At 39.6% G+C, this 24,889-nt stretch overlaps 1 protein-coding gene across 1 annotated transcript in view; it reads left to right on the forward strand.

Annotated features, from left to right (window-relative positions):
- Positions 1 to 92: 92 nt before the first annotated feature.
- Positions 93 to 24,889, forward strand: part of KIN (Kin17 DNA and RNA binding protein) — a 37,294-nt gene continuing 12,497 nt past the window's right edge. Inside the window, exons 1-8 of the mRNA XM_032624582.1 lie at positions 93 to 259; positions 4,210 to 4,304; positions 6,510 to 6,553; positions 6,638 to 6,760; positions 7,600 to 7,781; positions 10,197 to 10,245; positions 11,209 to 11,266; positions 23,866 to 23,995. Coding sequence (XP_032480473.1) covers positions 146 to 259; positions 4,210 to 4,304; positions 6,510 to 6,553; positions 6,638 to 6,760; positions 7,600 to 7,781; positions 10,197 to 10,245; positions 11,209 to 11,266; positions 23,866 to 23,995 — 795 coding nt within the window. The 5' untranslated portion in view covers positions 93 to 145. The remainder of the gene's footprint in view (positions 260 to 4,209; positions 4,305 to 6,509; positions 6,554 to 6,637; positions 6,761 to 7,599; positions 7,782 to 10,196; positions 10,246 to 11,208; positions 11,267 to 23,865; positions 23,996 to 24,889) is intronic.

Here is a 24,889-nt window from a genome sequence, read left to right on the forward strand (position 1 = left end):
TGGGGGGTGGTGGTGCCCAGGCTTCCGAAGCCCCACCTCCTTCAGACTAGCCGAGGATATTTGTCCTGCCCACCCCCGCCAGCCCTGTTCCGCTTCCGGTCAACCAGGCGCTGGTCTGCGGAAAGTTGTTGCTGCGGAGGGCGCGATGGGGAAATCAGATTTTCTTACCCCTAAGGCCATCGCCAACAGAATCAAGTCCAAGGGGCTTCAGAAGTTGCGCTGGTATTGCCAGATGTGCCAGAAGCAGTGCCGGGACGAGGTAAGCGGGCCCGGGGCGACCCCGTGTCCACCCCCTCCTCTCCCCGGAGGGACCCCGCTGGAGATGCAGGCTGAGGTCCCCGACGCCGGGGTGAGGGCCTGGGTCTCCCGTCCCTAGTCGTGGGGGCTGCGCAGGGTGAGTCAAGGACTCAACTCAGTAGGGCCGTCCTTCCCTTCAGCCCCCGTCCTGGCAGAGAACCAGTGGCCTTTGACACCTCCTTGTTCCCCAGTCTAACCGCAAAAAAGAAGTGAAGTAAGAAAAGGTTTTGCAGCCCTCGGAGAAGTGACCCCACTCAAGTCAAGAAACGGGGGGTGAACAGTGCCGAGCCGGACGCCCGGGAGTGATAGTAACAGACGTCTCTGACTTGCCGTGGCTCTTAGACATGATAAGGGTGTACACCTCTTTTCGGGATCAGATGAAAAAGGAGAACTAAGCTCTTACACACTAGTCACCTAACAAGCATTCATCGAGCACCTGCCATGTGCCAGGACCAGGATGTTATTGCGAGTGAGATGTGGCCTCTGGAGTCAGAATCAGAATTAGGAAGCCGACAAGTCACATTGTCTCTGCCTGTTTACTTATCTGAAAAGTGAGAATAGTAAGTGTCCCTACTTGTAAGATTGTTGTGAGTTTTAAATGAGCGAATTATGTGTAAGGTGGCTCAAGGGGTCTTTGAGCAGATCTTGAAAAAACTTTGCTGTGCTGTGGAGTTTACACTTTTCCCCATTATTTAGATGGATGATGAAGCACCTGGAAAAATTGAGAGCAGGCTAGTGACAGGATCACGTTTTTCTCTGGAGATTGAATTGGGTAGGAAAGGAAGAGCACTGGGCACTTGGAATCTAATCCAGTGTTTCTGCAAGTGAGGGATGAGATACTTCAGGTGGCCTCGCGTTGAATAACATTGATACAGTTATTCTCTTTCATTTCTCTTTACTACTAGTCAAGGTAAAATTCTTACACAGAAAACTAGAGACTAGTACAGGGAACATCCATATATCCACTACCCAGATTTAACGCTTTAAGTTTCACTTAACATTTTAAATACTTTGCCATGTTTCCTTTTCTCTGAAATATGTAAAGTAAATTACAAGCATCAGGGTATTTCACCTATAAATATTTAACTACGCTCCTCTAAAATATTAGGATATTTTTCTATATAGCCACAATATATGTCATCACACGTAACAAAATTAATAAATATTTCGTCATATCATCTGGTGCATACTCCATAGTCACATTTTCTCAATTGTTCCCATAAATGCTTTTTAAAACAGTTTTTTTTAGCATGGGGAACTATATTCAATATCCTGTGATAAACCATAATGGAAAAGAATATGAAAAAGAATTATATATGTATGTATGTATATATATATAAAAAACTGAATCACTTTGGTGTACAGCAGGAATTAACACAACATGTAAATCAACTATACCTGAATAAAATAAAGTAAAAACAAAAACAAACAAACCCAGATCCAGTCAAAAGCTATACATTGGATTTGGTTATTTGAACTTTTTAAAAAATAGACTATTTTTTAGAGCAGTTTCAGGTTCACAGCAAAAATGAGCAGAAGGTACAGAGATTTCTCGTACCCACCCTGCCCTCAACATGTACAGCCTCCCCAACCATCAACCTGGTGCAACAGAATGGTACTTTTGTTACAGTCAATAACACTACATTGGCACATCATTAGCACCAAAGTCCATAGTTTGTATTAAGGTTCACTCTTGGTGTTGAACATTCTGTGGCTTTGGACAAATGTATCATGACAAATATCCACCATTATAGTATCATACAGAATAGTTGCATTGCCCTAAAAATCTCTGTGGTGTCGGGTGTTAGGACTTTTAATTCTCTCTCAATCTTAAATTTAAAATAGAATTCCCTTCCTTCCCCTCTGTTGTTTTTCTTGACATTGACTTGAAGAGGCTAGGCCAGTAATGATCCTAGAGGATTCCCCCTTTAACAATTAACTTTTCTTGTGGTTGTCGTTCGTCTTCTTTCTCTAACTCTTGTAGTTTTTGTAAACTGGAACTTAGGTCTGAAGGCTTGTTAGGGTCAGGTTAAATATTTGGGAGCAGAATCCTTGATAGGTGACCCTGTGTATATCACATTGCATCAAATAAGAAAGCGCATGATGTCTGGTAGTGCTAAGAAAATTGAGTACGGTTGACAGCCTGTAAAGTAATGTTGGAAAGTAATATTTTCCCCTTTGCGAGAGCAAGTAACTATGGGGGAACTGGTAACAAATACTAGTGGAGTGTGGAATCGTGCCTATAGCTCCAATTTCCCATCAGCCTTTTACTCATGTGTTTTTTTTTTTTTTTTTTTTTTTTTTTGCGGTACGCAGGCCTCTCACTGTTGTGGCCTCTCATGTTGCAGAGCACAGGGTCGCAGGCTCAGCGGCCATGGCTCACGGGCCCAGCCGCTCCGCGGCATGTGGGATATTCCCAGACCGGGGCACGAACCCGTGTCCCCTGCATCGGCAGGCGGACCCTCAACCACTGTGCCACCAGGGAAGCCCACTCATGTGTTTTAACATCTTTGCTTGAGTCACTTATTTCATTAGAAGTTGAAAAGTGGTTATTTTTCTAGTTCTTTTTACATTCATTGTTGACCACCATTCTTTTGAAAAAATGAGCTTTTTCTCATTAACTAGGGTTATTTGGTTATCCTCAAATGTTATCCTAAAATAGAATTCCTCAGGGAAAGAGAAGACACGTTTGATTCTCTCTTTTAATTACTACTTTTCAGAGTAAGACACTTGGGGTGATTCTGACCTGTTTGCCCTCACATCTGTTCATTGCCCTTCCCTGCCTAGGGGAGGAGAAGCTGACCCCTACAAGCCCCCTCCCCTGTCTCTGTCTCTAATACCGGAAGAATGAGGGGGAGGGAGGTCAGATCTGGAGTATTCCCCTCCTGCCCATCCACTCCCTTGAGTTTCTAGAATTTAATAACATTATTTTGCTTTCATCTTACTGATTTATTTGTAATTTATGGGAAGTGGTGCTGGTTTTTTGTTTATGAGACTGATATCAAATCTCCTTTTAAGACTCAGTTAAGGAAGAGTAATGCATAGGTAGGGCACAGAAGAGGCAAGAATTGTGTAGGCATCTGTGGATGACTGAAGATTAGGAAACTGCTCTAAGCAAGATTGAGTGTTGAAATCAGGGCAGTGGCAATGGGATTGAGCCGAGGGACTGGGTAAGTTATTAGGTCGGCGGAGTAGACGTAGTGCTGAGTGGAGGTAGAGGACTCTGGGATGCTGTCCTGGGTCCTGGCCAGGTGACGGTACAGGACAGTGCTGTTCACCAAGATGGGGGAGACAGAGGAGAGGCACATTTTTCATTTCTCTTACTAGTGGAGAATCAGGTTCAAATGTTAAGTAGAATAGACACAAAGTCAAAACTTGCATGTTTTTTACAATCATCTGAAGAAGATACAGATTTAGTATGATAAAATAAGGTTTATGTATAAAATGCAAGTGTATTTTGGGTAATGAGCTAAAGTATAGGAAAGTGAGTGAAGATAGTTTCCTTAATGGAAATTCACTAATGACCCATTTTACCTTGTTGTAGTCCTCGAAACGCTTGCATAACACTTTGTATGAAGTAGGTGCCCAATAGGAATTTGTTAAATTGAGTCAAAAAATAAAATCGCTCTTCTGTTGCTGTGCCCTATAATGTTTGTTACTAATGTCTGTTTTCTAAAGCAGTATTTTTCTGTCTCTTTAATCTTCTGGGATTCTTTGATTAGCAGGGTTGCAAAACTCAACTTTATAAAAAAAATTTTTTAGAACGATAGGGTGCCTACAGCCAGTGACTTGATTATTTTTTACAATTTATCATCGAAGAGCAGCTTGTTAGGATTTAATTAAATACTTATATTTAGGGCCTATTATAATGAGCTAAATCAAGATTTAACCACTACCTTTACATTTTTGTAGAATGGCTTTAAGTGTCATTGTATGTCCGAATCTCATCAGAGACAACTACTGCTGGCTTCAGAAAATCCTCAGCAGTTTATGGATTATTTTTCAGAGTAAGTAACTCAAAGCCGTCCTTATATCATAAGCTTTATTCAGTTGGACATTTAATAGATGCTTGATATTTAATATATTGGGAGCTCTGTTCATTCCTTACGTATTAATGTGATAGCTGTATTATCTTTGTGCTCAGTTTTTGTTTTGACAGTTTATCATTGTGTGGAATTGTTAAAAAACTATGTCTCACAAATCAGTCTTTCTTCCATTCACTTCAAACATATGAAAAACCATTGCTCAGTCTAAAACAATTGTGGCTAAGAGCACAGGTCTGGAGTCAGACTGCTTGTCATTAAGTCCTTCAGAGCTGGGCTTCTCCACTCAGGAGCTGTGTGACTTTGGGTGAACTTACACAGTTTCTCTGTGCTTTAGTCCCCTCATCTGTAGGTTTTGTACCTTTCAGGTATTGTCTTTCCTTCATAGGGTTTATGCGAAGATTAAATGAGTTAATACTTTGAAAGTGTTTAGAAGAGTGGTCAGTACTCGATTAATATTAGCTGTTAATTATTATTATTACAATTAGTATTTAGTCTTGCCTCCATCCCTTTCTTTCTTTCCAGGGTTTTAGACCTTTTGGTATTAAACCCCAAAGACTTTTGTTTATGTGGGTTAATAGCCTGTAAATTAGGGATTAAGACTGAGACACTAAAAAAAATTTATTCATTTAAAATCACAATATAAGGCTATTACAGTTAAAATAACATTTTTACATGAAAATTAACTATATTTTCCAACACACAAAAAGCACACAAAAAAATAAGAGTGGTGTTGTTTTACACTTTTGCAGATCTCTTCAGTGTCTGTCTTCATAGAACACAGTTGTATTCTCACATCTGCTTCTACCTTCATTCTCTTCTGAAATGTTGCTTGGTTGAAATACATAGAGAAAGTCCAGCTTTTACACAGATGTGTAGTTGGAAGTGGGGGGAGTATTTTAATAGCCTTTTCACATAATTTTGGCTATTCTTCTATGATATTACATTGAAACACAATGGCGTGGTAGTTTCCTAAAGATTAGTTGCAATGTGGAATCAGAAACCATATAGCAAACCTTTTTTTTTTTTTTTTTTTTGTGGTACGCGGGCCTCTCACTGTTGTGGCCTCTCCCGTTGCCGGAGCACAGGCTCCGGACGCTCAGGCTCAGCGGCCGTGGCTCACGGGCCCAGCCGCTCCACGGCATGTGGGATCTTCCCGGACTGGGGCACGAACCCATGTCCCCTGCATTGGCAGGCGGACTCCCAACCATTGTGCCACCAGGGAAGCCCCTAGCAAACCTTTTGTACTCTATGACATTAAAATCCATGTGATATTTTACTTTAAGTGGATCTTGTACCCATGTATGGTTTTGTAACATCACACATCAGTCATTTGGAAAATATTGCTTCATTGAGTTACACAGGTATTCTGAAATTCTGAACGGTGATACATTTTATTATGCAATATCATAAAATCATATTCACTAACGTCAACTCAGTGCTGTCAGAAACATCTTTAAGTATTGGGAAGTATGTCAGACTCATGGTGGCGGATGCTAGTTTACCAGAATTCATATTTTTTGCTTGAAAGCTCAAATTTTATCATTGGCAACAAATACTGTCCGTTGTTTTTCTTGACCTGACAGGCTCACTTTGTTTATTTTTGAGAAAATATCTACTGAATACTTAATTTGAAATAACTATTGTCTATATGTCTGTCATTTCTCAAATATCAAGTGATGCTTTCATGTCTCTGTGCCAGATGGGAACAGCCTTCTCTTTCTCTTCACCTGTAAATGTCTTGGTCAGAATGTATATCTTATTCACCTATGTTTATCTGTCACTTAACACAGTGTGCTCAGCTCAGAGGGACACATTAAGTGCCAACTTCATGTTTTATTATCAATAGAATGGGATAATTATGCCACATTCAGTAGCACTGAGACTCCATGAAGAATCCGCTCCAAAGATGTGTGGTCACTTTTGCTGTGCCACCTTTACCAAGACAAAAAGTTCCAACTCCAACTTGACTTTTAACTTTAATTCTTGAAAGCTGTAATCTTTCAGGATTTTTCCCTTGTTCAGTTTTTAAAAGTTCGGAACAGATATTAACGTAGATGTTTTATATATCATGTGCTCATGCAAACTGTACGATGGCTTAAATTTCAGGAAGGTGATGCTATGTATTTGTAGAAATCACCTTAATGCTTTCCCTCCCTGCTTTATTAGGGAATTCCGAAATGACTTCCTAGAACTTCTCAGGAGACGCTTTGGTAAGTACCTTAAGTCTTGTGCACATAATGACTTTATAATCTCATAATCTGCTAAGGGTCAGCAGTGTCCTAATTTCTTCTTAGGAACCAAGAGGGTTCACAACAACATCGTTTACAATGAGTACATCAGCCACCGAGAGCATATCCACATGAACGCCACGCAGTGGGAGACGCTGACAGATTTTACTAAGTGGCTGGGCAGAGAAGGTAAGAACAAGACATGATGTGAACAGTTGTTATATGGCTGCACTGCAGGGAGGGAGAGAATGATCATATTTTCTGTGTAAATTTATGAAAAAGAGGATGAGTAGGGCAATTAGAAACTGGCAGAGAGGAGCATAATCTTCCAGGATTGATTTTGTGCACTGCAGGTGTGTAAGAGCATCTGGAGTGATTCTTTCAACAGTGCAAAGGTACATCACTGAAGCATCCACTCGTTAGGTTAAGGACCAGTACCCGTCCTCTTCCACTTTTCCCACTACATTCGTTGCACTTTTGGAAACTTTTGTTACCCCTTCTTAAGGCAGTTTTTAAATTTGCTGCCTCTTTTTCCATTTCTAATAGGATGGAAAGTTCAGGAAAAGAACAGAGAAAGAAATTTTGTATCAGGGTATTAGTTATTGAGTGTGTTTCTTTATTCCATTTTGGGGAAGATTTCTGCTTGGTTAAGTTAGAATATCCTGTACTCAGTGGATGTTAAGTACTTAGAGACAGTTCAATAATTGCTAAGCAAGATAATGCTTTTTAAAATGTTTTCCTTGTTTAAATGTGTTGCCTCAACCTAGTCAAAAATCAAAATAGTATTTCTTTTCTCTTTAAAGAGATAAAATATTCCAATTAAAGTCTAAATGTCACTAACTGTAAATATGGAAAATTCACGTGCTGTATGAATTCCTGTATTTGAATGTGTTTGAACGAGTGTATTTGAATGAATGAGTAAATACTGCAGAGAGAGACCACATTTATATGTACTTTCAGCTTTGATTGTATTCAAAATTATAGTGTCCGTTACTGTTTTTTTTTTTAAATCCATTACTTTTTTTAAGGCTTGTGCAAAGTGGACGAAACACCAAAAGGCTGGTATATTCAGTATATAGATAGGGACCCTGAGACGATCCGCCGGCAGCTGGAACTAGAGAAGAAGAAGAAGCAGGACCTTGATGATGAAGAAAAAACTGCCAAATTTATTCAAGAACAAGTGAGAAGAGGTCTGGAGGGGAGAGAGCAGGTGGGCATCATCAAGAGAGGCAATAGACAAAGGTCTGAAGAAGCAAAATCGCTTGTTTGTTTAAGCCTTGAATGAGTTTTGTAGGAGAAAGGGCATAGCCAAGTTTAAAAGTCCAGGCTGTGGAGTTGAGACAAACCTGGGTCCATTCCTGACTTACTGACTTCACAAGTTTGTGTAATTATGGAATCTTCTAAACCTCAGTTTCCTCATCTCTAAAATAGAGTCAGTAGCTAGTGGCAAAGACATAAACAGAGCGTTTCAACTGATTATAATTAATGCAGTGCTGGGGATGAACACAGTGTGTGAGAACACAGAGGCCTGGCACTTGCTCCAGCCTGGGGAGGACCGAGAATATTTGGAGGTAGCTACATGCCCTAGGCTGAGGAGTCTTGAGGAATTAATGGGTAAAATCCAGGTAGATGGGGAAGGGAAAGCATGATAAAGTTGGTTCAGGTGTTAGAATAACTAGATCAAGGCATTTATTCCAACAGACATTTATTGGTCACCTTCTGTGTGCCAGGCGTTCTTCTAGGCACTGGGGATACAGCCAGTGGACAAAAGATAAAAATCCCTGCCCTCAAGGAGCTTACATACTAGAAGTTGTGTGTGAGCAGGAAAATACAGCCTAGTGTGTATGTGAAACTACTAGCCATTTAGTATTTTTTAAAACTTTTTATTGTGGTGTAGCACACATGAAGTAAAGTGGATGATGTGCATTAATCTTAAGGTTACAGCTCGATGAACTTTCACATATGCGTGTGTCTTTAGATGGATGGATGGATGGATCAATAGATAGGTAGTCCATGTGGCCACCACTCAGATCAAGATATGGAACATTTCTACTATCCTAGAAGGTTCCCTCATGCCCATTCCCAATTAATATTCCTTGTCCTCTAAGAAGAAAGCACTGTTCTGATATACTATTGGTTGTTGGTTAGTTTAGTCTGCCCTTGAACTTTGTAGGAATGGAATCATCCAGTTTGTTCTCTCTGTGTCTGGCTTCCTTAGCTCACCATAATGTTCTGTATGTGTAGTTCGTCTACATCCTTTCCTATCAGTGCTTCACTCTTTTTTTTGATTGATGTATTTCATTTTACGAATATAATACAGTTTATGTATCCATTCTCCTGTTGAGAAGCATGTGGCTCGTTTCCAGTTTTTAGCTATTATGAGTACAGCTGCTCTGATCGTTGTTGAGCACACGTATAAGCTGTTGAGTACAGAGTGATGCAGGAAGTAGCAGGCGATGAGAAGTAAGACATCAGTGAGGATCACTTTGTGAATCAGCTTTTGTACCATGTTGATTGAACTCTTTGATAAGTGAGAGAGTGAATGTGTGTTACGTTACTTACATTAACATGCATATTGTCACACAATCTTTTAGAAGTTTTCTACATTAAATTAAAACAGGAACAGTGCTTAAACTGCTGTAAATGTGAAATTTAAACTCCTTAAGGCTGAAAGCTTTTTATTCTCTTGCTTTTTAAAAATTTAAATCTTCATTTTCAATAGAGAAAATATTATAACTTCCTATCGTGGAAATCACAAAGGATTCACATCTTGTACTGAGGAAAGAGGTTTACTTTTTGGAATAACATTATTGCTCTGTAACATTTTAGCTTAATATTGCTAAAACCTTCAAGTTACTTGTACTTTTCAGGTGTAAACAGTATCTTTACCCAAAAAGCAGGGGAAATTCTATTGATCAGTGCTTCCTCATTCTACATTTAAACTTATCAATTTTTTCAAAGTAAGATCATGTTCTTTTGTGTTCTTTTGTGAAATCCTATATGGACATTACCTAACAAAATATTTTAGCTGGATCTCAAGGTCATCCTTCTTATTTATCAGTAGTAACAACAATTAACATTTATCAAACACTACGGCAGGCACTATGCTAAGTGTTTTATTTATATTATCCTAATTAACCTTTATCATAACTCTAAACATGTAGGCTATCCCTACTTTAAAGATGTAATGATTGAGCCTTCAGGGAGATGATGAGATTGACCGAGATGACAAGGCTCATAGGTGGCAGGGGAGGATTTTATACACAGTCTTCTTCGAGTTAGTCTTAGACCCTTGATCATTACACTAAAGCGTACTACAAAAGAGAAAGGTTTTGCTGTTTAAAGTAATCCTCTAGCTAAGATTCCTAGAGTTTATTGCTTTATGTTGTTGTTTCCTGCTTAAATTGTAATAGAAATAAAAATGTAGGTAAACTTCTGCAGTTCGGTATAGAAAAGCTACTTTTTTCCCCCCATAGAATAATTCTTTATTGGAGAATATTTGCAATACATATAATTTCTTAATTAGTATCTTAACCATTTTAGGTAGCAAGTCATAATTAAGGACTATTGAATATTGATGGTAAATGCAGTTGTGAACCAAACCTTCAAACTTTTTTTTTTAAAGGAAGTCCCTGTTTTTACGGAATTAAGCAGAGAAAATGATGAAGAAAAAGGTATTTTTACTTTTCTTTCTTCCTTTTTTAATATGGATGCTTTTGTATTGGCTCTGCCAAAAACTAGCAACATGTTTGGGAGCAAGAGGTGTTATCTGTCTGGGTTATTCTCCTCAGTAAAATGAAAAGGCGATAACAATGAATTGGATGGAATGCCTACAGCAACAAGTAACCAGACTGAGTAAAATGAGCCTAAACAATAAGGAAATACCTTGCCATACCAAGAGTCCCAGAGGTAGGATGGTTCCGGATGCCACACTATCAGTAGCTGGACCCAAGGTGGCTGCCGGCAGTCCAGCCATCATATGCAGACCCAGTATTGTCCAGAAGAAGACAGAGAGCATCTCTGTCCTTTGGAGTCCACTGTGAGCGAGGAAACTTTTCCTAGAAGACCTTCTTCCCACCAGCAGACTTCCTTTTGAATGTCATTGACCAGACTGTATCACATGTCCACCTCAAAAATAGTCACTTGGAAAGGGAGTGGAATTATTTTGATTGGTTTAGACCAAAGAGCCTTACTAATCACCTCCCATAGGTCCCACCCCCTAGTCCCATCACCTTGGGCATTAGGTTTTCAGCATTTGGATTTGGGAGGGGACACAAACCTTCAGACCGTAGCATCCCCCAAGCCATACGTGAGGGGTACGGACACCCAAACAAAATTGGATTCCTGTTACCAAGGGGAGAGGGGCAGTGGAGTGGGGAAGTGGCCAAGGCTGTCTGCTACATCACATGATGGTCTTTCCCAGCTCTGTAAGCATCAGTCCAGTATATTTTACAGGAGTTTATGACCTCTGGGTAGGAGCATTCCAGCTCTCATGTATTCAAAATGTCCATGAATTTCTACATAGCTGCATTGTGATATTTATTATGATTTTAATTATAATTTTGTTTTATTATATCTGATGTTTTATTATAATTTTCCTGACATATATATATGGAATACCAATTCTTTTCTTCCAGTTACATTTAATTTGAATAAAGGAGCATGTAGTTCAGGAGGGGCATCTTCCAAATCAAGGTGAGCTATATGAACAGGTATCTTAGAACCTGAAAATTTTGATGAAATGTTGATTACTACATTTTAAAAGGTGCAGAACTGTGAATTATTTTTTTCTGGTTTTTATTTTCATCTCTTTTTCCTTTTTGTTTAATGATTGTTTTGTTTTGTTTTATTTTCTTAGGAACTGGGTTTTTTCTTTTTTGCCTATGATGAGCTGATTATATCTTTTAAGGAAAAGCTCATTTTCATTAAATGCTTCACATGGTAAACATTAGCTTCTCCCTGAAAGCTTCTCCACTTAAAGTTTCTTTCTGTGCTATGGCAATACTATTGAGTTTTCTGTCATAGCCCACTATCAAGTTTGTTAACTGGAGTACACACTTCTTGTTTTACCTGCTCTATTATGATTTTCTGAGAACAGAGACTAACTTATTCAACTATCTCCTTAGCACCTAGTAGAATGTAAGTGCATTAGTAGACACTTAGTAATAATTGCCTTCCCTTCTGGATGGTGTGGTACTGAGCAAGACTTGACCAGCCTTTTCTATAAAGAGCCACATAGTAAATATTTTAGACTTTGTTGGCCATGTGTCTTTGTCATCACTTAACTCTGCTCTCAGAGCGAGGATGCAGCCATAGATGATACATAAGTGAATGAGCTTGGCTGTGTTCCAATAAAATCTTATTTATAAAAACAGGCAGCAGACTGGATCTGGCCCTCAACTGCAATTTTTCAAGCCCTGGTATGGCACGTAGTCAGGTATTTATATCTACTTTTCATGTTCTCTTCTCTTGCAGTTCTCATATATTCTTTCACCAAATATCTGTGCAGTACTTATGATGTGCATTGCATTCAGTTTGGTTATGGAGGTGAAAAGATAAATCAGACAGGATATTCAGAAGGGCACTTTATATTCAGTATCTACTGGAATTTAGTTTTAAGCTGGGTGATTTGCTGTTTTACTTAATATTCCACATGGTGCTTATTTAACCTAACTCAGTTTTTTGTTGGTGGGAGTTTTTTTTCTTTTTGGTTTACAGGCTAGTGGTTATTTGCACGACTAAATAAGTGTCTAGGAGAATTGAAGGAAACGGGCAGTCTGAGTCAGCAGTGCCTAACTGCTTCAGGATGACTTGCCAACTGTCTTAACTTTGATCAAAGTGTTTCAGTAGTAACATCTATATGAGATATCATGAAGAAATTGGTTAATTGGGTTCTATATATGATACATTTGAAAAGAAAATTTCTTTTCAAAATATTGCTGTGATATATGACCAGGAAGACAGACTGCAGTATATCTTAACACATGCCATATAGTTTTGGACCCTTATGTGTTTCTATTTTCCTTTATTATTTGTTATTCCTAAGTGTAGATGAATGCTGATATTGGTTCCACTGGGCCCCAAATTGATCGCCCTTATGTTAGTTTTCTATGGCTGCTGTAACAAGTTACCACAAACTAGGTGGCTTGAAACAGCAGAAATTGATTCTGTCTCTGGAGGCCAGAGTTCTGAAGTCAGTATCCTTGAGCCAAAATCAAGGTGTCTGCAGGCCTGTGCTCCCTCCAGAGTCTCTGGGGAGAATCTGTTCCTCACCTCTTCCAGCTTCTGGTGGCTGCAGGCATTCCTGGGCTTTGGGTTGCATCCCTTCAGATTTATCTCTGCTCTATCTTCACATCACCTTCCCCTCTGTGTGTCATCCCCCTCTGCTTCCCTCTTTTTTTTTTAATTTATTTTTTAATTTTATTTTTATTTATTTATTTGGTTGGTTGGTTGGTTGGTTGTGTTGGGTCTTCGTTGCTGCACATGGGCTTTCTCTAGTTGTATCGAGCGGGGGCTACTCTTCGTTGCAGTGTGTGGTCTTCTCACTGCAGTGGCTTCTCTTGTTGTGAAGCTTGGGCTTTAGGCGTGTGGGGTTCAGTAGTTGTGACTCGCGGGCTCTAGAGCGCAGGCTCAGTAGTTGTGGCTCACGGGCTTATTTGCTCCACAGCATGTGGGATCTTCCTGGACCAGGGATCGAACCCGTGTCCCCTGCATTGGCAGGCAGATTCTTAACCACTGCACCACCAGGGAAGTCCCTGCTTCCCTCTTAAAGGATGCCTGTGGTTGCAGTTAGAGCCCACCCAGATAATCCAGAATAATCTCATTTTAAAATCTTTAGCTTAATCCCATTTGTAAAGACCCTTTTTCCAAATAAGGTGACATTTGTAGGTTCCAAGGATGAGGACCTGATAGCTTTGGGGGTCTGCTATTCAACCTATTACATCCCTATGCCAAACTGTGATTTAGTAAAAACAGTAGTTTTATTTGACCAAGTTCTGTGACTTCTGTCTCAACTGTCTATAATAATGTGAAAATAGTGTTGCAGATAATACAATGGAGAGACTATCTAAGTTTTCTTTTTCTGAAATTATGGTATATTTTTTAGAGGTTGGGATTTATTTTCCTATTGATTTATATCTCTAATATATTTAAAACCCAGAATTAACTAAGTTATCTAGTTATCAAAAATGGATAATTTAGGCTGTGTGAGGCACAAAGATAAGCCCTGCTTCCCCATTGCTGGAACAAAGATTACTCAGTTCTCACTTCTGTTTTTCCTTTGGGCTTCCCTGTCTCTTTTTTTTTTTAACATCTTTATTGAATATAATTGCTTTATAATGTTGTGTTGGTTTCTGCTATATAACAAAGTGAATCAGCTGTATGTATACATATATCCCCATATCCCCTCCCTCTTGCACCTCCCTCCCACCTTCCCTATCCCACTCCTCTAGGTGGTCACAAAGCACCGACCTGATCTCCCTGTGCTATGTGGCTGCTTCCCGCTAGCTATCTATTTTACATTTGGTAGTATGTATATGTCCATGCCACTCTCTCACTTTGTCCCAGCTTACCCTTGCCCCTCCCTGTGTCCTCAAGTCCATTCTCTATGTCTCTGTCTTTATTCCTGTCCTGCCCCTAGGTTTTTCAGAACCATTTTTTTTTTAGATGCCGTATATATGTGTTAGCATACGGTGTTTCTTTTTCTCTTTCTGACCTACTTCACTCTGTAGGACAGACTCTAGGTCCATCCACCTCACTACAAATAACTCAGTTTTGTTTCTTTTTATGGCTGAGTAATATTCCATGGTATATATATGCCACATCTTCTTTATCCATTCATCTGTTGATGGACACTTAGCATGCTTCCATATCCTGGCTATTGTAAATAGTGCTGCAATGAACATTGTGGTACATGACTCTTTTTGAATTATGGTTTTCTCAGGGTATATGCCCAGTAGTAGGATTGCTGGGTTATATGGTAGTTCTACTTCTAGTTTTTTAAGGAACCTACATACTGTTCTACATAGTGGCTGTATCAATTTACATTCCCACCAACAGTGCAAGAGGGTTCCCTTTTCTCCACATCCTCTCCAGCATTTATTGTTTATAGATTTTTTTGATGATAGCCATTCTGACCGGTGTGAGGTGATACCTCACTGTAGTTTTGATTTGCATTTCTCTAATGATTAATGATGTTGAACATCCTTTCATGTGTTTGTTGGCAATCTGTATATCTTCTTTGGAGAAATGTCTATTTAGATCTTCTGCCCATTTTTTTTTTTTTTTTTTTTTTTTTTTTTTTTTTTTTTTGCGGTACTCGGGCCTCTCACTGCTGTGGCCTCTCCCGTTGCGGAGCACAGGCTCCGGACGCGCAGCCTCAGCGGCCATGGCTCACGGGCCCAGCCGCCCCGCGGCACGTGGGATTCTCCCGGACCGGGGCACGAACCCGTGTCCCCTGCACCGGCAGGCAGACTCTCAACCACTGCGCCACCAGGGAAGCCCTTCTGCCCATTTTTGGATTGGGTTTTTTTTTTTTTTGATATTGAGCTGCATGAGCTGCTTGTATATTTTGGAGATTAATCCTTTGTCAGTTGCTGCACTTGCAAATATTTTCTCCCATTCTGAGAGTTGTCTTTTCATCTTGTTTATGGTTTCCTTTGTGCAAAAGCTTTTAAGTTTCATTAGGTCCCATTTGTTTATTTTTGTTTTTATTTCCATTTCTCTAGGAGGTGGGTCAAAAAGGATCTTGCCGTGATTTATGTTGTAGAGTGTTCTGCGTATGTTTTCCTCTAAGAGTTTTATAGTGTCTGGCCTTACATTTAGGTCTTTAATCCATTTTGAGTTTATTTTTGTGTATGGTGTTAGGGAGTGTTCTAATTTCATTCTTTTACATGTAGTGGTCCAGTTTTCCCAGCACCACTTATTAAAGAGGCTGTCTTTTCTCTATTGTATATTCTTGCCTCCTTTATCAAAGGTAAGGTGACCATATGTGTGTGGGTTTATCCCTGGGCTTTCTATCCTGTTCCATTGATCTATACTTCTGTTTCTGTGCCAGTACCATACTGTCTTGATTACTGTAGCTTTGTAGTATAGTCTGAAGTCAGGGAGCCTGATTCCTCCAGCTCCGTTTTTCTTTCCCAAGATTTCTCTGGCTATTCGGGGTCTTTTGTGTTTCCATACAAATTGTGAAAATTTTTGTTCTAGTTCAGTGAAAAATGCCATTGGTAGTTTGATAGGGATTGCATTGAATCTGTAGATTGTTTTGGGTAGTATAGTCATTTTCACAATGTTGATTCTTCCAATCCAGGAACATGGTGTATCTCTCCATCTGTTTGTATCATCTTTAATTTCTTTCACTAGTGTCTTATAGTTTTCTGCATACATGTCTTTTGCCTCCTTAGGTAGGTTTATTTTGTTCTTTTTGTTCCACTGGTAAATGGGAGTGTTTCCGTAATTTCTCTTTCAGATTTTTCATCATTTGTGTATAGGAATGCAAGAGATTTCTGTGCATTAATTTTGTATCCTGCTCCTTTACCAAATTCATTGATTAGCTCTAGTAGTTTTCTGATAGCATCTTTAGGATTCTCTGTGTATAATATCATGTCATCTGCAAACAGTGACAGTTTTACTTCTTCTTTTCTGAGTTTGGATTCCTTTTATTTCTTTTTCTTCTCTGATTGCTGTGGCTAAAACTTCCAAAACTAAGTTGAATAGTAGCAGTGAGAGTGGGCAACCTTGTCTTGTTCCTGATCTTAGAGGAAATGGTTTCAGTTTTTCACCATTGAGAATGATGTTGGCTATGGGTTTGTCATATATGGCCTTTATTATGTTGAGGTAAGTTCCCTCTGTGCCTACTTTCTGGAGAGTTTTGATCATAAATGGGTGTTGAATTTTGTCAAAAGCTTTTTCTGCATCTATTGAGATGATCATGTGGTTTTTCTCCTTCAGTTTGTTAATATGGTGTATCACATTGATTCATTTGTGTATATTGAAGAATCCTTGCGTTCCTGGGATAAACGCCACTTGATCATGCTGTATGATCCTTTTAATGTGCTGTTGGTTTCTGTTTCCTAGTATTTTGTTGAGGATTTTTGCATCTGTATTCATCAGTGATACTGGCCTGTAGTTTTCTTTTTTTGTGACATCTTTGGTTTTGGTATCAGGGTGATGGTGGCCTCATAGAATGAGTTTGGCAGTGTTCCTCCCTCTGCTATATTTTGGAAGAGTCTGAGAAGGATAAGTGTTAGCTCTTCTCTAAATCTTTGATAGAATTTGCCTGTGAAGCCATGTGGTCCTGGGCTTTTGTCTTTTGGAAGATTTTTAATCACAGTTTCAATTTAAGTGCTTGTGATTGGTCTGTTTATATTTTCTGTTTATTCCTGGTTCAGTCTCAGAAGGTTGTGCTTTTCTAAGAATTTCTCCATTTCTTCCAGGTTGTCCATTTTATTGACATATAGTTGCTTGCAGTAAGCTCTCATGATCCTTTGCATTTCTGCAGTGTCAGTTGTTACTTCTCCTTTTCATTTCTAATTCTGTTGATTTGAGTCTTCTCCCTTCTTTTCTTGAAGAGTCTGGCTAATGGTTTATCAATTTTGTTTATCTTCTCAAAGAACCAGCTTTTAGTTTTATTGATCTTTGTGTTTGTTTCCGTCATATCTTTTTCATTTATTTCTGATCAGATCTTTATGATTTCTTTCCTTCTGCTAACCTTGGGGGTTTTTTGTTTTTCTTTCTCTAATTGCTTTAGGCGTAAGGTTAGGTTGTTTATTTGAGGTTTTTCTTGTTTCTTGAGATAGGATTGTATTGCTGTAAACTTCCCTCTTAGAACTGCTTTTGCTGCATCCCGTAGTTTTGGGATGTTGTGTTTTCATTGTCATTTGTTTCTAGGTATTTTTTGATTTCCTCTTTGATTTCTTCAGTGATCTCTTTGTTATTTAGTAGTGTATTATTTAGCCTCCATGTGTTTGTATTTTTTACAGGTTTTTTCCCTCTTATTGATATCTAGTCTCATAGTATTGTGGTTTGAAAAGATACTTGATACGATTTCAATTTTCTTAAGTTTACCAAGGCTTGATTTGTGACCCAAGATACGATCTATCCTGGAGAATGTTCTATGAGCACTTGAGAAAAAAGTGTATTCTTTTGTTTTTGGTTAGAATGTCCTATAAATATTAGTTAAGTCCATCTTGTTTAATGTGTCATTTAAAGCTTGTGTTTCCTTATTTATTTTCATTTTGGATGATCTGTCCATTGGTGAAGGTAGGGTGTTAAAGTCCCCTACTATTATTGTGCTACTGTTGATTTCCCCTTTTATGGCTGTTAGAATTTGCCTTATGTATTGAGGTGCTCCTGTGTTGGGTGCATAAATATTTACCATTGTTATATCTTCTTCTTTGGTTGATCCTTTGATCATTATGTAATGTCCTTCTTTGTCTCTTGTAATAGTCTTTATTTTAAAGTCTGTTTTGTCTGATATGAGAATTGCTATTCCAGCTTTCTTTTGATTTCCATTTGCATGGAATATCTTTTTCTCTCCCCTCACTTTCAGTCTGTATGTGTCCCTAGGTCTGAAGTGGGTCTCTTGTAGACAGCATATATATTGGTGTTGTTTTTGTATCCATTCAGCCAGCCTATGTCTTTTGGTTGGAGCATTTAATCCATTTACATTTAAGGTAGTTATCAATATGTATGTTCCTATTACCATTTTCTTAATTGTTTTGGGGTTTTTTTTTGTAGGTATTTTCCTTCTCTTGTGTTTCCTGCCTAGAGAAGTTTCTTTAGCATTTGTTGTAAAGCTGGTTTGGTGGTGCTAAATTCTCTTAGCTTTTGCTTGTCTGTAAAGGTTTTAATTTCTCTGTCAAATGTAAATGAGATTCTTGCTGGGTAGAGTAATCTTGGTTGTAGGTTTTTCTCTCTTATCACTTCAAATATGTCCTGCCACTCCCTTCTGGCCTGCAGAGTTTCTGCTGAAAAATCAGCTGTTAACCTTATGGGGATTCCCTTGTATGTTATTTGTTGCTTTTCCCTTGCTGCTTTTAATATTTTTTCTTTGTATTTAATTTTTGATAGTTTGATTAATATGCGTCTTGGCGTGTTTCTCCTTGGACTTATCCTGTGTGCGACTCTGCACTTCCTGGATTTGATTATTTCCTTTCCCATATTAGGGAAGTTTTCAACTATAATCTCTTCATATATTTTCTCAGTCCCTTTCTTTTTCTCTTCTTCTTCTGGGACCCCTATAATTCAAATGTTGGTGTGTTTAATATTGTCCCAGAGGTCTCTGAGACTGTCCTCAATTCGTTTCATTCTTTTTTCTTTATTCTGCTCTGCAGTAGTTATTTCCACTATTTTATCTTCCTGGTCAGTTATCCGTTCTTCTGCTTCAGTTATTCTGCTATTGATTCCTTGTAAAGAATCTTTAATTTCCTTTATTGAGTTGTTCATCATTGTTTGTTTGCTCTTTAGTTCTTCTAGTTCCTTGTTAAACATTTCTTGCATTTTCTCCATTCTATTTCAAAGATTTTGGATCATCTTTACTATCATTACTCTGAATTCTTATTCAGGTAGACTGCCTATTTCCTCTTCATTTGTTTTATCTGGTGGTTTTTTACTTTGCTCCTTCATCTGCTGCATATTTCTGTGTTTTCTCATTTTGCTTAAATTACTGTGTTTGGGATCTCCTTTTCACAGGCTACAGGTTAGTAGTTCCCGTTGTTTTTGGTGTCTGCCCCCAGTGGGTTGTGTAGGCTTCTTGATGGAGGCGACTGGTTCCTGTGTACTGGTGGATGAGGCTGGATCTTGTCTTTTGGTGGGCAGGACTGTATCCAGTGGTGTGTTTTGAGGTGTCTGTGAACTTATTATGATTTTAGGCAGCCTCTCTGATAATGGGTGGGGTTGTGTTCCTGTGTTTCTAGTTGTTTGGCATGGGGTGTCCAGCACTGGAGCTTGCTGGTCATTGAGTTGAGCTGGGTCTTAGCGTTGAGACGGAGATCTCTGGGAGAGCTCTCGCCTATAGAGATTACATGGGGCCGGGAGGTCTCTGGTGGACCAAAGTCCTGAACTCGGCTCTCCTACCTCAGAGGCTCAGGCCTGACACCCAACCGGAGCACCAAGACCCTGTCAGCCACACGCTGTCTTTGGTTTTCCGTCTCCAGGCACAGCCTGGTGTGCCTGGCCTCCACACACCTCCGTGTCTCCAGGAAGGCTTGGCACTGGGCCCGGTCTGACAGGTAGCTAATGAAGATTCCAGCTGTGTTCATACACGTGAATAACACTGCCTGGGCCACAACTCATCAGCTCAGTAACTCCACTTCGGTGTGGCTTCCCTGTCTCTTAACTGCACACATGCTCACTCCAGTTACTGAAAGCAGAATCCTAGGGCTGTTCTAGAAGCCTTCCGTTCCATTTCCTGCCTTGATTTTAACCTCATTTGACCCTGTCTCAATCTCTCACCTTTCTACTAGAATCTTTTTTTGGGCTGGAGGGGCATTATTGGTACAGCAGCTGGTGTAAGATTAAATATCATACAAAGCAAAGCTGGAAACAAATTGCCTATTTTCTTTTTTTTTTTTTTTTTTTTTTTCGGTATGTGAGCCTCTCACTGTTGTGGCCTCTCCCATTGCGGAGCACAGGCTCCGGATGCACAGGTTCAGCAGCCATGGCTCACGGGCCTAGCCGCTCCGCGGCATGTGGGATATTCCCGGACTGAGGCACCAACCCGTGTCCCCGGCAGGTGGACTCTCAACTACTGTGCCACCAGAGAAGCCCTCAATTTTTATCATTTGTATAATTTTTGTTTTTCTAGAATATTCTTTTCAACGAGGTATTCAAATTTATTATCCGTTTTATTAATCTTTTAGAATACTGTCCTTCATCATGTCTCATCAACATTCTTTATATTTTTCATTTATTCATTTTAGCTCTAAGAGATTCTTTTTTAAAATTTAATTAATTAATTTTTGGCTGTGTTGGATCTTCATTGCTGTGCGTGGGGGCTACTCTTCGTTGTGGTGCGTGGGCTTCTCATTGTGGTGGCTTCTCTTGTTGTGGAGCACGGGCTCTAGGTGCGCAGGCTTCCGTAGTTGTGGCACGCCGGCTCAGTAGTTGTGGCGCATGGGCTCAGTTGCTCCGCGGCACGTGGGATCTTCCCGGACCAGGGATTGAACCTGTGTTCCCTATGTTGGCAGGCAGATTCTTAACCACTCTGCCACCAGGGAAGTCCCTCTAAGAGGTTCTTGATATCACAAGCAGAAAGGAGCTTTCTGAACGTCAAATCTTACCATGTCTTTCTCTTGTTAAAGACTTTCAGCAATTTAGGCCATCGTCTATATGATAACCTCTAGTTACGTTTACAGGCGTACCACCTGCCATCTGCACCACAGCTCTGCGAAGCCATTTGTCTCCTAAGCACTCTGTGGTCTCACCCTCGCTTGCATCTACTGCTCTCTCTCCGTGCAATGCCCTCCGTATCTGTTCTCCCACTACATCATGAGATCCTGATGGGCTATTCTGTTTAGCTTTTTATTCCCGATGATTCTCACATTTTAATCATTTAGTAATGCTGAATACATTTGCTAAATAGAAAACTTTATTTTTCCTATTCAGTTTAGTTTTCTTGTGTGGTGAAATATACATAACATAAGATGGTCCATTTTAACCACTTTTAAGTATACGATTCAGTGGCATTAAGTAGATTCACATTGCTGTGCAACTATCGCCGGTATCCATCTCCAGATCTTTTCATCATCCAAAACTGAAACTCTGAACCCACTAAAAAATAACCCCCCACGACACTTCCCCTTCGCCCCCGGTTACCTCTGTTCTACTCTTCTGTCTTTATGAATTTGACTGCCTCATTTGAGTGGAATCATACAGTGTTTGTCCTTTTGTGTCTGGCTTCTTTCACTTAGCATAAGCTCTTCGGGGTTTATCCATGTTGTGGCATGGATCAGAATTTCGTTCCTTTTTAATCTGAATAATACCCCACTGTAGATATAGACCACAGTTTGTTTATCCATTCATCTGTCAGTGAACATTTGAGTTGTTTTTACCTTTTGGCTCTTGTGATTAATGCTCTTCCGAACATCGGTGTACAGATACCTGCTCAAGTCCCTGCTTTCAATTCCTTTGGGTGTTTACCTGGAAGTGGAATTGCTGTATTGTATGGTAATTCTGTGTTTAACTTTTAAAAGGTTTTCCACAGCAGCTGCAGTATTTTACATTCCCACCAGCAATTACACAAGGGTTCCAGTTTCTGCACATCCTTGCCAGTGCTTGTTATTTTCTGTAATTTTTTATAGTAGCAATCCTAATGAGTGTGGGTAGTATTTCATTGTGGTTTTGATTTGCAGTTTCCGAATGATTAGTGATGTTAAGCATCTTTTCATGTGCTTTCTGGCCATTTATAGATCTTTGGAGAATTGTCTATTGTCCATTTTTAAATTGCGTTAAATTTCCAAGCTGAAACAAATACCAAAATATTGAATAATTTATAGATGTGTTTGACGACTCACTGTTGATAAAATTTGAGGAATCATGGAGAATGTGAGAAGACACAGAAAGCAGAAAAATAAGCAAATGTTTTTTTTTAAAAGTGGAGAAAAATCTTCAGAACACAATAGTAGCTAGCTTTTCCCAGTGATTATAGTAGAAATAGTGGTTTGTGAACATGTAAGGAAGAAGTAATTACTAGACCCGAAAATAGCCACGTAATCCTAACTGCCCTTCTGCTGGGATTATTAGTGCCTATTATATAGACATATTGTGGTTGTTTATGATCTGGAATTATTGCTAAATTCAGTGGATTCCTAGCTCAAATTACATTTAACTCCAAAGAATATTTATTTTGAGTAGCATGTTGAAGAGTTTATCTTTATTTGGACTTAATCTGTTCACAACCAATGTATATTATTTACAGTTGTCACAAACCTTAGAACTTAAAAATATGTCAGAGGATTGAATTATGGGACAAAACCTAGTAAGTGAAATATCGCAAGGGTAAAATTAAAGCCTTCCAGTTAGATAAAGAGAGAATGGCTTCCATGAAGACAGGGTGTGGGAGTCCTGACCTGCAGCCTCCCCATATAAGAAGCAGGGATTTAAGTTGACTGCAGGCTCCACTGGGAGTCCTTACAGTCATCCGGCTGCTAATAAAGCTAATGCTGCCTTTAAATGCCTAAAGGAAAAGGTCCAAAGAGTGGAAAATATTAACTCGACTGTATTCTCTATAATCACACTTTTTTTCTTGTTTCCATGGTAGCTTTGTGCAAATATGTGTTCTTTGTATTTTACAAGTATGACAAATTAAATAATTATACTGATAATATTCAGTGAGTCAGCAAATATTAATGGAGCATCTATTTTATCTGAGTCACAAGAGAGTTACTGCTACTTTACAGGGGGGAAAAAAAAATATATATATATATATATATGTGGATATATATATTCTCTCCCCTACTGTGAGAGAGGAGTCATATATACAAATGATTATATGCCAGGTGGAGTGGGATGCCTGCCCCAAAGTGCTATGGCGGTTCAAAAACAACAAATTCCAAGAAGCCTCATGAAGAATGGATCTTAAAGAAGTTCAGCAAATGGAGATAAATGGAGAGACTATTTTAGGTATAAAAGAGGCATGTGCAGATTTGCAAAAGCTTGAAGCACAGGGCATGGCTCAGTCAATAGCAGAGTGTACAGAATGACAAGTATACGTAATACATCAGGGATGGCATTCTGGGGCCTGTGGTGACAATTTTATGATGGCGCTCAGAAATGTAGAATGTACACTGACGACGTTAGGCAATTGGGAACGATAAAAAAAATTTTAATTGGATGTTGAGATCTTTGCTTTAAAGAAATAGAACTGATAATGTGCCGGACTTCTACCAGCTGTTTTACAAACATCTCACTTAATCCTGCCGGTCGAGCTAGAGTTGGGTCACATTACTACCCCCGTTTATATGTGAGGAAATGAGGCTTAGAAAAGTTAATTGCTCAAGGTCCCAGCAGAAGTAGGATCAAACCCTGGTGGCCCCAACCCTGAAGCCAATGCTGTCACCCGTCACTCAGCCACACTGATAGAGTGGCACTAGCTGAAGGTGGGGGGACAGGAAGGGTTCCATGTTCTCATGGTGCTCCCGGTCCTGTAAGTGATAGACGCGCCCTTTGTAGTTTTGACTAATCTGTTCGAGGCTAACCATATAACAGATATCTTCTGTGTTGTTCCTTTTGCACATTATATAAAGCCTGCGTCTTTGCACAGTTTTTGTTAACAGCACGGTTCCTCTTCCCATCAGTTCTTTGGGACCAAGTGCTCTGAAGACAGTAGGGAACGCAGCATCGGTGAAACGGAAGGAATCTTCCCAGAGCTCAGCTCAGTCAAAAGAAAAGAAGAAGAAGAAATCTGCACTCGATGAAATCATGGAGGTACGCTTTATGAAGTGCTTGTCAACTCTAGCTGTTAGGGGAATTATGTGATTCCAACCAAGGAAAGTTAAATAGTTTCACCAATTATGAGATTAATATAAAGTGAGAAAAATGTGCTCATACCAGGTTAGGAAAAAAGAGCCTAGGTGTAGTTCCATCTGAATGGGGCTGGAACGTCCTTAGATAGGTTTATTTTCTTGCCTCAAGTGCTGTCTTCAAAACACTCCATGAAATTATGGTCAATAAAGTTAGTTTAGGAGAACCTCAGTGGTAATTGAAGCCAGAAATGAAAGCTCTGCTCACCTTTGGTGGCTTCGTGAAATTGGCATCCTCCATGGATGCCCCCACCAACCTAGGCTCTCCTGTTGCCTCTGACTTCCACTTACCACCTCCTACCTGGTAGAGAAAGCTCTGACATTATTTTTTTTTTTTCGCGGTACGCGGGCCTCTCACTGTTGTGGCCTCTCCCGCTGTGGAGCACAGGCTCCGGATGCGCAGGCTCAGTGGCCGTGGCTCACGGGCCCAGCCGCTCTGTGGCATGTGGGATCCTCCCGGACCGGGGCATGAACCCGTGTCCCCTGCATCGGCAGGCGGACTCTCAACCACTGCGCCACCAGGGAAGCCCTCTGACATATTTTTAAAGTGATTTAACCTGATGGCCAAGTTTATATGATGAATCAGTGAAAACCTGTGATTATCTGGATCTAGGGCTATACTTTTGCTCTAAATTTACCTGAAATTCTAGTGCCGTTCTGCAGAAGGTTCTTAATATATTCCTAAATATTCCTTTCTCCCTTCCAACACATCACCTTCCCTTATCAATAAATTTATGAAATAAGTAGAAAAGGCGAAGAGAAAGAATAAATGGGTACAAGAAGCTAACGTTTTTCCCTG

The sequence above is a fragment of the Phocoena sinus genome, chromosome 2 (genome assembly GCF_008692025.1).
Source record: "Phocoena sinus isolate mPhoSin1 chromosome 2, mPhoSin1.pri, whole genome shotgun sequence".
NCBI lineage: Eukaryota > Metazoa > Chordata > Mammalia > Artiodactyla > Phocoenidae > Phocoena > Phocoena sinus.